Source organism: Hemiscyllium ocellatum, chromosome 10 (genome assembly GCF_020745735.1).
Source record: "Hemiscyllium ocellatum isolate sHemOce1 chromosome 10, sHemOce1.pat.X.cur, whole genome shotgun sequence".
Lineage (NCBI taxonomy): Eukaryota > Metazoa > Chordata > Chondrichthyes > Orectolobiformes > Hemiscylliidae > Hemiscyllium > Hemiscyllium ocellatum.
In genome coordinates, this window is record NC_083410.1 from 11,639,490 (window position 1) to 11,654,563 (window position 15,074).

The 15,074-nt window shown below is 41.6% G+C and overlaps 1 protein-coding gene across 4 annotated transcripts in view; it reads left to right on the forward strand.

The window, feature by feature from the left end:
• Positions 1 to 7,208: 7,208 nt before the first annotated feature.
• LOC132819649 (kinesin-like protein KIF13B) overlaps positions 7,209 to 15,074 on the forward strand; it is a 176,139-nt gene continuing 168,273 nt past the window's right edge. For all 4 annotated transcript variants that reach the window (XM_060831252.1, XM_060831253.1, XM_060831254.1 and 1 more), the window contains exon 1: positions 7,209 to 7,451. In XM_060831252.1, the coding sequence (XP_060687235.1) occupies positions 7,397 to 7,451 (55 nt within the window). In that variant the 5' untranslated portion in view covers positions 7,209 to 7,396. The remainder of the gene's footprint in view (positions 7,452 to 15,074) is intronic.

Genomic DNA, 15,074 nt, shown 5'->3' on the forward strand with positions numbered 1-15,074 from the left:
TCGGACAAGATGTATAATTTGCATGTTACTTTTCAGTCGGAACTTTCTGTCCTCTTCATTGTGGTACATTACCATGAGGACAGACCGTGTCACCGAGATTTGGTGGGGTCCTTGTCGACCTTCTAGGCCTGGTGCAACGAGCATTCAGAACTGAGCTGTTCAGGCAGTGATGCTTAATTGGAGGCAGAATTTAGTTTGGACAAACCTGTAAAATGTAACCTGTTGAAATTCTAGGGCCTCTCCTTTGGTTGGTGCAGACTGTGAGTCCATTTGATCAAACTGCTGAATGAAAATGTCTACAAAACCTCTCAAAGCACTGATTTTCTCCAATTTTGTTTGCTATCATAAACTTGAAACTAATAAATTATTAACTCTAGCTCAATGGGTAATGATTTTGCCACTAAGCTAGAAAATTGTGAATTTACGTTCCACTCCAGAGATGAGCAAATATATCTAAGTTGCTGAGGTGTTAAATTGAGGGCAATATCTGATGACTTAGGTGGACATCTGAGATCTCATAGCCACTATTTCAAAATCAAGAAGTCAGCTTTGATGTTTCATATTTGTCTCTCAAACAACATACTAAAAATTAGGCTTTTTGGTCAAAATCATACTGCTGTTTCTATGGATTTGATGTGCACAAATTGACTGCTGCATTTCGTATTAATAGAATGGTTATAGCAGGGAAGGAGGCCATTCAGTCCCTCCCTTCCATACCAGCTATCAGTTAAGCTAGTCGCATTCCTTTGTCATTTCTTTCTCTTCAGATAATTATCTATCCCCTTTCGAAAGTCACATTTGATTGCTGTTTCCACTATTCTCTCAGTAGTCCATAGCAGATTTGAAAAGTGTGGCGCTACAAAAGCAGGGCAGGTCAGTAGCATCCAAGGAGCAGGAAAGTCAGGAATGAAGGGCTAATGTCGAAACATCGACTCTCCTGCTCCTTGAATGCTGCTTGACCTCCTGTGCTTCTGCAGCTCCATTGTTTTTGACTCTGATCTCCAGCATCTGCAGTCCTCACTTTCTCCTGGACCATAGCAGATCCCAACTAAATGATGTATGATTTTTATTTTTGATTTTGCCTTTAGATTGTTTTGCCTTTCAACTTAGGACTGTGCGCTTTGATTCTTGACAGTGACCTACCTGACAATCAGCCATGGGATAAATTTCTCCCTATTTACTCTGTCCGGATCCCTAATGATTCTGAATACATTCATTAAATCTCCTCCCAAATCTCTCTTCTCAAAGGAGAACAGGCGCAACTTCTCTCATCCAGCCATGTAACTGAAGTCCGTCATCCCTGGAAACATTCTTGCAGATCTTTCCTTTATACTCTATAAGACCTTCACATTCTGAGAAAGTGTGATACATAGAATTTGACAATACTCCGATCAGGCCTTATCAGGCTTTTCTTGTAAAGGTCCTCTATGCCACTTCTCAAAGCTCATTTATAGTTTTCAAGACTGTCTTGCCATCTTTAATGACTTGTGCAAGCGATGGGCAACCCCTGTTTCCCAGAGATGCTGCTGGTTGAGAGTTTGGGCTTCAGCCCTACACCTTGTCAGTTGTTGCTTCAACCTCTACCTGAAGTGGTTGAGCCAAGTGAACATTCATGGAGTTTAATGATGGAGTTAATATTGATACTGATTGTAGAACTGCTGAACTTCACAAGGAGATTAACAACTAAACTGAATTTGCTTCATGAACTGATGCCTTTTGTTGTCTCTCAGGATTTTTAGCAGATACCGAAATAATTGCAGATGCCATGACCTATCTGCTCAACTTTCACACCACTGAGTTTGACAACATCAACACGTGCACACATCTGATAATTTGTTCATTAAACGTGTTACAAATATTGTGAAGTGTTTATGGCTGGGATCGTCTTAACTGAGTGGGAGAAAAGATGTGGACAGATCTACAAAATGCAATGCAGCAAGGTACCAAGGTTCCGCCAAAAGAGCAAGTTCTCTTTCAAAGCACACACCATTCTCACCTGGAGCTGTATCACTGTTCTTTCATAGTTACTGGGATAAACTCTGGATTTCTTTTCCTAACAATACCATGGGTCTACTCAGTGGCGTACAGCCATCTCTTTCTCAGGGATAATTAGGAATGGGCAACAAACGCTCACTTGGAGCCAGTGAAAGGCACATCATGTGACCAAATAAATAAAGAAAAAAAAAGGGTGGGATGATGGTCCGACAGTAAGTTTTCCTTGATGGCTCTGGTAGTCCCTACATCTATCGATATGTTGACCCCCAAACAAACTTGGATAAAGAATGAATATTTTGGTTTTACTGCAAATTCTCTTACGCTTATAGAGTCATAGAGATGTGCAGCATGGAAACAGACCCTTCGTCCAACTCGTCCATCCCAACTGGATATCCCAGTTAGAGACCAGATATCTGGACTCTAATAACCTAATCTAGGCTCATTTGCCAGCACTTGGCCAATATCTCTCTGAACCCTCCCAATTCACATAACCATCCAGATGCCTTTGAAAATGTTGTAATCATACCAGCCTCTACCATTTCCTCTGGCAGCTCATTCCATTCATGCACCACCCTCTGCCTGAAAAAGTTGCCCCTTAGGTCTCTTAAATATTTTCCCCTCTCACCCTAAACCTATGCTCTCTCATTCTGAACTCCCCAACCCCAGGGAAAAGATCTTGTCAATTTGCTCTATCCATGCCCCTCATGATTTTATAAACCTCTATAAAGTCACCCCTAAGCCTCCAGGGAAAACAGCTCCAGCCTATTCAGCCTTTCCCTATAGCGCAAACCCTCCAACCCTGGCAACATCCTTGTAAATCTTTTCTGAATCCTTTCAAGTTTCACCACATCCTACTGATAGGAGGTAGACTAGAATTGCACACAATATTCCAGAAGTCACCTAATTATGGATAATTTGGGGAGGTGATTTATGCAGTAGCCATCATTGAGAAAGGAATTCTCTCTGAGCACTAGAGCATCAAGTTGTCAGCATAATTCTTTGCAAATGTTATCTAACTGAGGAGTTATGTCTAATATTGAATACTATATTTTGTGTCTTATAAGGATGGCTAATTGGGTATGGTTCATACCTTCTCTGTTGAGAATAGCTAAAGGAATATGTTGTTTGATACAACACTTGTGTCATTGGGAATGAATAGCCTACATACCTACCATCACATCGGCACTGAAATTCACATATCACATTATTCATTTGTGTGATAATGTGGAGGTGCCAGTGTTGGCCTGGAGTGGACAAAATTAAAAATCACAACACCAAGTTCAAGTCCAACAGGTTTATCTGGAAGTCCAAGCTTTTGGAATGCTGCTCCAGCTGCCAGATGAAGAAGAAGTGCTCTGAAAGCTTGTAATTCCAAATAAACCTGTTGGACTAGCGAAAAAGCAGAATGGTATGTTACTTACCTGGTGCCAGGATCAAGGATGTCTCAGAGAGGGTGCAGAATGTTCTCATGGGGGAGAGGGGCCAGCAAAAGGTCATTGTCGACATTGGAACCAATGATATAGGAAAGGAAAAGGTTGAGATTCTGAAGGGTGATTACAGAGAGTTAGGCAGAAATTTTAAAAAGAGGTCCTCGAGTGTAGTAATATCTGGATTACTCCCCCAGTGCTACGAGCTCGTGAGGGCAGGAATAGGAGGATAGAGCAAATGAATGCATGGCTGAGGAGCTGGTGTATGGGAGAAGGATTCACATTTTTGGATCATTGGAATCTCTTTTGGGGTAGAAATGACCTGTACAAGAAGGACGGATTGCACCTAAATTGGAAGGGGACTAATATACTGGCAGGGACATTTGCTAGAACTGCTCGGGAGGATTTAAAATAGTAAGGTGATGGGGGGGTGGGACCCAGGGAGATAGTGAGGAAAGAGATCAATCTGAGACGGGTACAGTTGAGAACAGAAGTGAGTCAAACAGTCAGCGCAGGCAGGGACAAGGTTAATAAAGTAAACTGCATTTATTTCAATGCAAGGGGCCTAACAAGAAAGGCAGATGAACTCAGGGCATGGTTAGGAACATGGGACTGGGATATCATAGCAATTACAGAAACATGGCTCTGGGATGGGCAGGACTGGCAGCTTAATGTTCCTGGATACAAACGCTACAGGAAGGATAGAAAGGAGGGCAAGGGAGGAGGGGGAGTGGCAATTTTGATAAGGGATAGCATTACAGCTGTGCTGAGGGAGGATATTCCCAGAAATACATCCAGGAAAGTTATTTGGGTGGAACTGAGAAATAAGAAAGGGATGATCACCTTATTGGGATTGTATTATAGACCCCCTAATAGTCAGAGGGAAATTGAGAAACAAACTTATAAGGAGATCTCAGCTATCTGTAAGAATAATAGGGTGGTTATGGTAGGGGATTTTAACTTTCCAAACATCGACTGGGACTGCCATAGTGTTAAAGGTTTAGATGGAGAGGAATTTGTAAAGTGTGTACAAGACAATTTTCTGATTCAGTATGTGGATGTACCTACTAGAGAAGGTGCAAAACTTGACCTACTCTTGGGAAATATGGCAGGGTGTTAGTAGGGGAGCACTTTGGGGGCAGTGACCATAATTCTATTAGATTTAAAATAATGATGGAAAAGGATAGACCAGATCTAAAAGTTGAAGTTCTAAATTGGAGAAAGGCAAATTTTGATGGTACTAGGCAAGAACTTTCGAAAGATGGTTTGGGCAGATGTTCATAGGTAAAGGGACAGCTGGAAAATGGGAAGTCTTCAAAAATGAGATAACGAGAATCCAGAGAAAGTATATTCCTGTTAGGGTGAAAGGAGAGGCTGGTAGGCATAGGGAATGCTGGATGACTAAAGAAATTGGTTAAGAAAAAGAAGGAAACATATGTCAGGTATAGACAGGATCGATCAAGTGAATCCTTAGAGTATAAAGGAAGTAAGAGTATACTTAAGAAGGAAATCAGGAGGGCAAAAAGGGGACATGAGATAGCTTTGGCAAATAAATTAAGGAGAATCCAATGGGTTTTTACAAATACATTAAGGACAAAAGGGTAACTAGGGAGAGAATAGGGCCTCTTAAAGTGGTGGAGGCCGGTACAATTGCAACATTTAAGAGGCATTTGGATGGGTATATGAATAGGAAGGCTTTGGAGGGATATGGGCCGGGTGCTGGCAGGTGGGACTGGATTCATTTAGAATATCTGGTCGGCACGGATGGGTTGGACTGAAGAGTCTGTTTCCATGCTGTACATCTCTATGACTCTATGACTATAACCTGGTGTTGAGTGATTTTTAAAATTTGTGTAATAGACAGAATGTCTTTCTGCCTTAATGGTAGCATCCTTTCCCTAGTGCCTGTTGTTCTTTAGTTTTTAGCAGAAATGTAGTTGCAAACATTTGAGTATCACTACTCTTTGTGTTAGTCCATCTTTCTTTCCTTTTTGAATCAGCACTCTTGCAATAGAGATGCATTGTATTAATTCTAATTATATCAATGTAGAACATGATTTTTTTGTCCTGTTGATATGTCCTTAAGATTAGATTAGATATCCTACAGTAGGAAAACAGGCCCTTCAGACCAACAAGTCCATACCAACCCTCTGAAGAGTAACTCACCCAGATCCATTCCCCTTATTCACCCCGAGTATGAGCAACTTAGCACGATCAATTTGCCTAACCTGCACATCTTTGGATTGTGGGAGGAAACCTGAGCACCCAGAGGAAACCCGAGCACCCAGAGGAAACCCATGCAGACGCAGGGAGAACATGCAAACTCCACACAGTCAGTCACCCAAGGCAGGAAACGAATCTGGGTCCCTGGTGCTGTGAGGCAGCAGTGCTAACCACTAAGCCACTGTGCTGCACTGAGCTAAGACAAATAAGATGTAGGCCATTGGCCTGTTGAGTTCAACGGCATTCATTGGGATCATGGCTGACTTGATAATCCTTAACCCTACCTTTCTACTTTATCTCCATAAACCTTGACTACCTCAGTCTCAAATATACTTTACAACCCAGCCTCTGTGGTAAAGAATTCCACAGATTCACTATTCTGAGAAAAAAAACATTATGTTGCCTTGTTATCGACTCTTCCTCCAGATGAGGCAATCTCTTTGCATCTATGAAGTCAAGCCCTGTAAGAATCTTATGTTTTGTTTTCTTTTTGTTAAATTTAACTTTTTTTTCTAATCAACTTTTTCAGAAATAGTATTACACACTGTTGGAACTTGCATCCCAGTCCAAGGGCAGGGACATTACCATTGTGCTCATAGAGGGCTTCTCTTATATGTTTCAATATAGTGTCCTCTTATTCTCCTAAACTCCAATGAGTACAAATCCAAACCCATAAGTTTTTCTCTCCCCCTCCTTTGAGGGAAGTCGATTTTAAAACTGATCCAATGTTTCTCAAACTGTTTTCCAATGTGACCTCATTAATAACTGGGTGAGAGTGTTAGTTGTATCAAACAAAGCATGTGACCTAAAAACTTAAGCCTGGGGACCTGATCATCTCTCCCACCCCAACTCCCACTGAAGCCCTGAACAAATCCTTCCAACCTGCGTCTCCCTTCCAAAAATATAACAAGTAGAAAATATTTGATCTATGCAATTGTCGTTGTATAGTTCATGTGATCATGATCATTTGTGTGAATTATAGAAATGAAATTAATACTACTTAGTAGTCTTCTGGCATCACCTCTCAATCCATATTTTAGTTCATGAAAAAAAACCAAACTGTTTCACGTGGTCTACTTTAAGATGTTGAGTCTCGGCGCTATATAAACGTAAGTCCGCCGTTCGTCCATTGCCGAAAATTACCGATGCTTCGCGCGCTTAGCGGAAGTAGCCGATCCTTGGATCCGCACTCCGGAAGTTGCCGATCCTTGGCGCCGCTCTCCGGAAGTTGCCGATCCTTGGCGCCGCTCTCCGGAAGTTGCCGATCCTTGGCGCCGCTCTCCGGAACTTTCCGGCCCGTCGAACTGTCCCGGTCGTTCTCCGGAATTGTCCGAGCCGCCCCGCCCACTCACCGACGCTCTTTCCGGAAAGTGCCGAAACATTCCGAAGTCTTCCCTCCCTCCCATCGCCCTTCCCTCCCTCCGGTCGCCGGCTCGGGTTTACCGCTGTCATGGCGAAGAATCACCGTTTCAAATTCAGGCAGGGGAACAGGTGAAACACACGAGGGAGAGAAAGAGAGTGAAGAGGGGAGGGGGGGAAAAAAATAAACTGATTTGATAAGAAGTTTTATTTTTAAATTTTGAGGAGAGTGTGTCGCGCTGGAGAGTTGTCACCGGCTCTGTCGACGTTTTTTTTTCCACAAAAAATCTTCCTGAACCACGTCCCCAGCTCTTTTATAAAACTGAGGGAGGGAATAAAAAGTTCCTTTTTGATTTCCGAGCTGGTGCTTGAAGCTTTCTCCTGTCAGCAACATGTCCGAGTCCAATGTGAAGGTGGCCGTGAGGATTCGCCCCCTCAACAGAAGAGGTAAAATCCACCAAATATTAACCATCGTTAAAATGTTCAGATATTAAATTATATTGTTAAACTGGCACTGATTTGATAATATCGATGGTGGGTGGGATTTCAAACTTGTGATGTTAGAGCTTCCTTGCTCCCTCCCAAATTAAGGGTGTGTATAATTAAAGTATTAAATCTCTTTTTTTCCTGTATCCTTCTTAGATATTTTATTTGTCTTTTGATGGTTTCAAAACAAAAACAAGATGTGTTCGTGTTGCACAGCTGACTCTTGGCATTTTTTTTGCATAATTTTTGGGGAAAAAAAAGGCATCAGCTGGAGTGGGGTCCCCCCCCCCCCTCTTATTCTGTCTGTCCCAAATAAACTTTGGTGCAGGTGGGTCACTTGTACTAAAAATCTTTCGATCTTTGCCCCCCCTGTCTTCCTCTTTCCCCGTCACTCCCCCGAATGGGAATAGGGTTTTCGTTTTTTTTAAAAAAAAAATTATTTTGGGCGGTGAAGAGGAAATCAAGGTCAAGCTGAGTCACTTCATAAATAAAACACAAGTAAGGTGTTCTTGACTAAGCGCTAAGGATCACCTGTCGGTGTGATTCAATTGCTTGTAGAGCTCAGGGGCTACTGTTTTGCAATTTGATTTGACTATATTAAGATCCCTTTTCCTACTCTAGTTCAAATTATGGAAGTTGAAACAACTTTACAATGCAGTTTCACTAATTTTGCTTTCAGGGCTTTTTTTTTGTTGCAGATGTAGTCAGCTTTGATGTAGTTCCAGTTAAATGTTTGTTTGTTTGTTTTTTCTGTTTAATTTTTAACGTGAAGGATTTCTTCAGGATATTTAGCAACTTTTCTTTTCAGTGGGATAGACACGCTGTTCCTCTGCTGAACAGGGCTGCTTTGTGCTGTGATCAGAGATTTCCTGCAATGTCCTTTTTGAAACTTCTTTGTCCATTTTAATTTAAATCTCAGAGACAATGGTGTTCTTACTCCCCTCAATCAGAGGCTAAGCTGATTGTAAGAAAATCCAAATAATTTTTAAAAGAAAAGTTAGAAATGAAATAATGCTGCTTGCCAAGGTGATTATGCAGCCACACCAACTTGAAATGCTAAGCTCCTGAAGAGGAGCGTTATCAAAAAAAATGCTTGACATTGCACTCCAGCCCTTGAGATGTGTATTGTTTGCAAAACGTTTCAAGCCTTTTTGCATCCTCTGTCCATTTGTCTTCCTTCTTCGGATAGTGTTAATTCATCCTCTGGCATTGTTTCATGGATTCCAAATGTACTTTGGAGACTCACTCAAGTGACCATTCTCTGGCTGAGCATAACTGATAAATGCTATCACGATTCCAAATTTGGAAGCAAAACAGTCCTCTACCTTCATTATGAATCTCTGAATATCATCTAGGAACCTTGACATTTTTCTCCACCTTGCTGGGCAATAGCGTAAGAAATTGGGGTGGCACAGTGGTTAGCAGCCAGAGACCCGGTTCAATTCCCGCCTCAGGCAACTGTCTGTGTGGAGTTTGCACATTCTCCCCCCGTGTTCCCCCCCCCCCGGTTTCCTCCCACAGTTCAAAGATGTGCAGGTTAGGTGAATTGTCCATGCTAAATTGCCGCTAGTGTTAGGTGAAGGGGTAAACGAAGGGGAATAGGTCTGGGTGGGTTGCTCTTCGGAGGGGTCGGTGTGGACTTATTGGGCCGAATGGCCTGTTTCCACACTGTGAGTAATCTAATCTAAGTAATTTAATCTAATCTAAAAAAGTATCAGAAGTGTAGTAGGTGATGGCCGAGTGATATTGTTGCTAACTATTAATCCAAAAACTGAGGTATGTTCTTCGGACCTGTGTTTGAATCTTACCGTGGAAGATTTTGGAATTTGAATCCAATAACAATCTGGAAATCAAAGTTTAATGATTGCCAATTGTTAGGAAAACCCCATCTGGTTCATTAATATCCTTTCAGAAAGGAAATCTGCCATCCCTACCTGGTCTGGCCTGCATGTGATGTCCTGAAGAAGAGCTCATGCCCGAAACGTCGATTCTCCTGTTCCTTGGATGCTGCCTGACCTGCTGTGCTTTTTCAGCAACACATTTTCAGCTGCATGTGATGTCAGACCTATAGCAATGTGGTTAGCTGTTAACTGCCTACTAGCAATTAGGGATGGACAATAAATCACTGTTCGAGCCAGTGATGCCCACATTATATGAATTAATTAAAAAGCTGATGGTTACAGTTATGTATGTCACAGAATGATGTGCATTTTAATTTGTTGCAATTGGTGTGGTATTTGTGGTGTCCCTCAAGAATTTAAATTCGTATCAGTGAAAATAATGGTATGTCCAAAGGTATCACCTAAGAGTTGACAACATCCACTACTATTTTGGATGATTTTATGACAAAGCACTTTTGTAAAGGCTTCTCACTGTAATATGATTCCAAAGACTTTCTGCATCTGATGCAGAAAGAATTGGACAGTTTGCAAACAAACTGGAAGTACCAATTCTGCATACTTTTTGACTGTGATATTGGCCAATGACTGTCCTGTTTTTGAGTTCTCGAGTCCCTTTAGGGACAAACCATGTCTCGGTTTGAAAAGGTAAAATAAAAAGGGAGAATTTAAACCTATGCAGCAATTTTCACGACCTCAAGATAGCCCAAAATACTTCTCGGCCAGTTATGTACTTTTGAAGTGTTGCAGAGGAATTTGGCAGATGATTTGTACACAGCAGACTTCTGCAGTTTGTGATTGACCAGTTAATCTGATGTAGAAGCGTGAGCTAAGCGTTAAATATAATAGACCAGAAGACAGGAGTGGAAGTAAGGCCATTCAGCCTATCGAATCCACTCTGCCATTTAATCATGGCTGATGGGCATTTCAACTCCACTTACCCACACTCTCCCCGTAGCCCTTAATTCCTGTCGAAATAAAGAATTTATCAGTCTCTGCCTTGAAGACAATGAAGTCCCGGCTTCCATTGCGCTCCATGGCAATGAATTCCACAGGCCCACCACACTCTGGCTGAAGAAATGTCTCCTCATTTTTGTTCTAATTTGACCCTCTCTAATTCTAAGGCTGTGCCCATGGTCCTAGTCTCCTTGCCTAACAGAAACAACTTCCCAATGTCCACCCTTTCTAAGCCATGCATTATCTTGTAAGTTTCTATTAGATCTCCCCATAACTTTCTAAACTCAAATGATTATAATCCCAGAATCCTCAGCTGTTCACCGTATGTTAGGCCTACCATTCCAGGGATCATCTGTACGAATCTCCACTGGACACACTTCAGTGCCAGTATTTCCTTCCTGAGGTGTGGGGCCCAAAATTGGACACAGTATTCTAAACGGGGGCTTAACTAGAGCTTTATAAAGTCTCAGAAGGACATCGCTTCTTTTACATTCCAACCCTCTTGAGAGAAGTTACAACATTACATTTGCTTTTTTAATCATGGATGCAACCTGTAAATTAACTTTTAGAGAATCCTGGACCAGCACCCCTAGATTCCTTTGTAACTTGGCTTTATGAATTTTCTCACCTTTTAGAAAATAGTCAATACCTGTATTCTTTTTTACAAAGCGCAGGAACTCACATTTGCTCACGTTGAATTTCATCAGCCACTTCCTCGACCACTCTCCTAAACTGTCTACATCTTTCTGCAGGCTCCCTGCCTGTCCACCTAACTTTGTATCATTGGCAAACTTCACCAGAATGCTTCCAGTTCCTTCATTCAGATCATTAATATGTAAAGTGAACAGCTGCAGCCCCATCAGTGAACCCTGCGGGACACCACTGGCTGCCATTCTGAAAAAGAACTTTTTTATCCCAACTCTCTGCCTTCTTCTGTCAGACAGCCAATCCTCAATCCATGCTCACCTCCAACCCCATGGGCCCTCACCTTACTCAGCAGTCCTCTTGTGAGGCACCTTTTCAGAGACCTTTTGGAAGTCTAGATGGATAATATCCACTGGGTTTCCCTGGTCTAACTTACTTGTTACCTGTTCAAAGAATTCTAACAGGTTTGTCAGGCATGACCTCCCTTTACTAAAGCCATGCTGACTTGTTCTAATCTGACCCTACACCTCCAAGAATTTAACGATCTCATCCTTGACGATCTCATCCTTGACGATCTCATCCTTGACGATCTCATCCTTGACGATCTCATCCTTGACGATCTCATCCTTGACGATCTCATCCTTGACGATCTCATCCTTGACGATCTCATCCTTGACTCTAAAATTTTACCAACAACCGAGGTTAGGCTAATCGGCCTATACTTTTCCATCTTTTGTCTTGATCCTTTCTTGAACAAGGGGGTTACATCTGGGACTTTCCCTGACTCCAGTGACTTTTGAAAGATCACAACTGACGCCTCTTCTATTTCCTCAGCCACCTCCCTCAGAACTCCAGGATGTAGCCCATTGGGGCCAGGGGATTTATCAAATTTTTTGACCTTTTTTAGTTTTTCTAGCACTTCCTCCTCTTTTGTAATGGCTACCATACTCAACTCTGCTCCTGACCCTCCTTAATTGTTGGGATGTTACTCCTGTCTTTCACTGTGAAGACTGAGACAAAGTGCTTATTAAGTTTTTCAGCTATTTCTTTATCTCCCAGCACTAGCCTTCCTGCATCAATTTGGAACAGCCCAATGTCTACTTCTGCCTCTTGTTTGTTTCTTATGTGTTGAAAGAAACTTTTACTATCACTTCTGATATTACTGGCTAGCCTACCTTCATTCTTGATCTTCTCCTCTCCCTATTTCTCTCTTTGTTGTTCTGTTTGTTTTTGTAGCCTTCTCAATCTTCTGATTTCCCAGTGCTCTTGGCCACTTTTATAGGTGCTGTCTCTTTCTTTGATACATTTCCTGAATTCCCTTCTCAGCCATGCCCCCGCCTCGCGCACCCACCCCCACCCCCACCGATGGTCTTTCTTGTTCTTTGGAATGAACCTCTGTACTGTGTCCTCAGTTACATCCGGAAATACCTGCCATTGTTGCTCTACTGTCTTCCCGTTAGGCTCTGTTTCCAGTCGATTTTTGTCAGTTCCCCTCTCGTGCCCCTGTAATTACCTTTATTTAACTATAAGGCCATTCCATCGATTTTGTCTTCTCTCTTTCAAACTGCAGCCTGAACTCTACCATATTATGATCGCTGCCTCCTAAGTGTTCCCTTACTTTAAAATATTTTATAAACTCTAGCTCATTCCATAGCACTAAGTCCAGAATAGCCTGCGCCCTTGTGGGTTCCATCACAAGCTGTTCCAAAAAAGCCATCATGTAAGCATTCCAGGAATCCCTTTCTTTGGATCCACAGGCAACATATTCACCCAGTCCACGTGCATATTGATCACCGTGACCTTGCTTTCTGACATGTCTGTTTCCTGGTAGATGAAGCACCCCTGGTCCTGACCACTGTTAGGAGGTCTGTACATAACTCCCATTATGGTTCTTCTTTTTACCTTTGTGGTTCCTCGACTCCGTTTCGTCTGATCCTCTGTCATTCAGTGCCATAGAATACAAAAGTGGAATCTATTCCATCCTCATTTTACATCTCATCTTAAAAATGAGTTGCAGTCCAGCATTTTCTGTGCTGCTGTGATGTGCTCATGAGATGAATATTAAGGTCTGAGTTCTCTATTCCCCCGTCTCCAAAAGATCTTAAATCAAGATCAGCACAGATAGTGAGTTGGAATTTTTTTTTCCCTCTTGATTGGTTTGTAATCAATTCTGTGAAGAAAAGAAGCAAGATCACTTTGGATAAAAATGAGGTCTGCAGATGCTGGAGATCACAGCTGCAAATGTGTTGCTGGTCAAAGCACAGCAGGCCAGGCAGCATCTCAGGAATAGAGAATTCGACGTTTCGAGCATAAGCCCTTCATAGAAAGTGCTAAAAGATCACTTTGGAGCCTATCTAGCTGGTGTTCATACCACTGACGTAGGTGGCCCAGGTTCACATCCCACCTGATTCAAATGTCTGTTATAAAATTTGAGGTTAATTGTAAAAAATATCTGGATTCTAGTGTTAGAGCTGTTTCTGTGTGGTACACAGTATCTGTTGATTACTATGTTGACCAGTGGTGGTGTTCAGTTCATTCTCTTAATAACAACATTTTCACTCAATGATTTCTGTTTGAAGTTGCTTAAAGCTAGACCATAGTTATAACTTTTGGCATTTGTAGTTCATGTTCCATGAGCTTGTGATAGCACATGGTGCTATTATTTGACAGGCTACAGTATAATCTCATCTCTTGCTTCAGGATTTGGATATGTGCAAAGCAGTAAGGTCAGTGGACTTGGTGATGAATTTGTATCATCTCAGGATGTTTTGTGTTGAAATTCTGAAAGTACATGATTAAGCCATTGGTTGTCACAAGATTATGATTAGATAATGATGTAAGCATCTTAAGACTGAAACTGAGCATTCTGTATCAATCCAAACTCAGCAGAGGAATTTCATGTCAATCAAACTTTTCTCCCAGGTACTGTGGTCACCCGGGTTGCTGGTTTTGAACTATCGTTCGCTGCACTAGAGTTGTTTGATAATGCAGAAAACTTTAGTTTGACTTCTGGTAAACACTTTAACATGCTAGCTAGCACAATAAACTTTTAATGCAATTGTCTCCATTAGCATTTTATTGGATTTACTTTGTCTCACCTGCCACCAGGACTGCATCAACTTCTTTCTTTTGACCTGTGCTTGCACACTGTTGAGCTTTGGGAGACATAGAAATCTAAGCTCACATTAATTTTTATGTATCTTCATTTGTTGATAGAGTTTTTATTGTGTTCTTTCACCCACCATTGAGATTGAGGTTGTTCTGCTAAAGTCAACCTTTTCTGGATCTGCAGTCTCATAAATTTTAAATCAACAGGAGAAATAAATGCAGAATGGACTAAATAGCCTTGATTGCAAAGTAACTGTTGGCAGATCAAGGGGTCTGTGGCTTGGATATACCTGATTTAATTTGCATATACGATCTTGAGTGACGGTGCTCCAGTTTGAGTGAAAATCTCATGTTTGCGTGATTTATGCACGAATTTGTGTTAACTGATGCAATGATTAGCAATTAAAAATTACATTGTGTATGAAACACTTAATTGCAGCAGTCTAATACTGGATATTAAAATGAGTCAGTTCATATTTAATTCCTACTGTGTTTCAGTTGCTTTTGCTTGATCTAATTTTTGAGATCAGATATTTTATCATTTCAGATCAGTAGAGATGAAGATATCTTACAGGATGCAAGCAGTGAGAGTTTCATTGACTGGCAACTTGAAAGATTTAATTTAATAAGAAACAGCATATTATTTGCGTGCATGGTTGGAAGTAGAATTTGAATATTTCTGATAGAGAAATATTCTCCTTGTTCAAAGTACTTGTTAGGTTTGCTGTCAGATTTGTGGATTATTCTTTTATTGGTTGTTGAACGAGGAGAAAGTGAGGACTGTAGATGCTGGAGATCAGAGCTGAAAATGTGTTGCTGGAAAAGCGCAGCAGGTCAGGCAGCATCCAAAGAGCAGGAGAATCGACGTTTCGGGCATGAGTCTTCAGGAATCTGGTTGTTGAACTGTCAGTGATGCAGCTGGGGAGTTTAAGTGGGACTTTTATTCTCTGCCCCCTTTTCCAGTAACTTGAACATT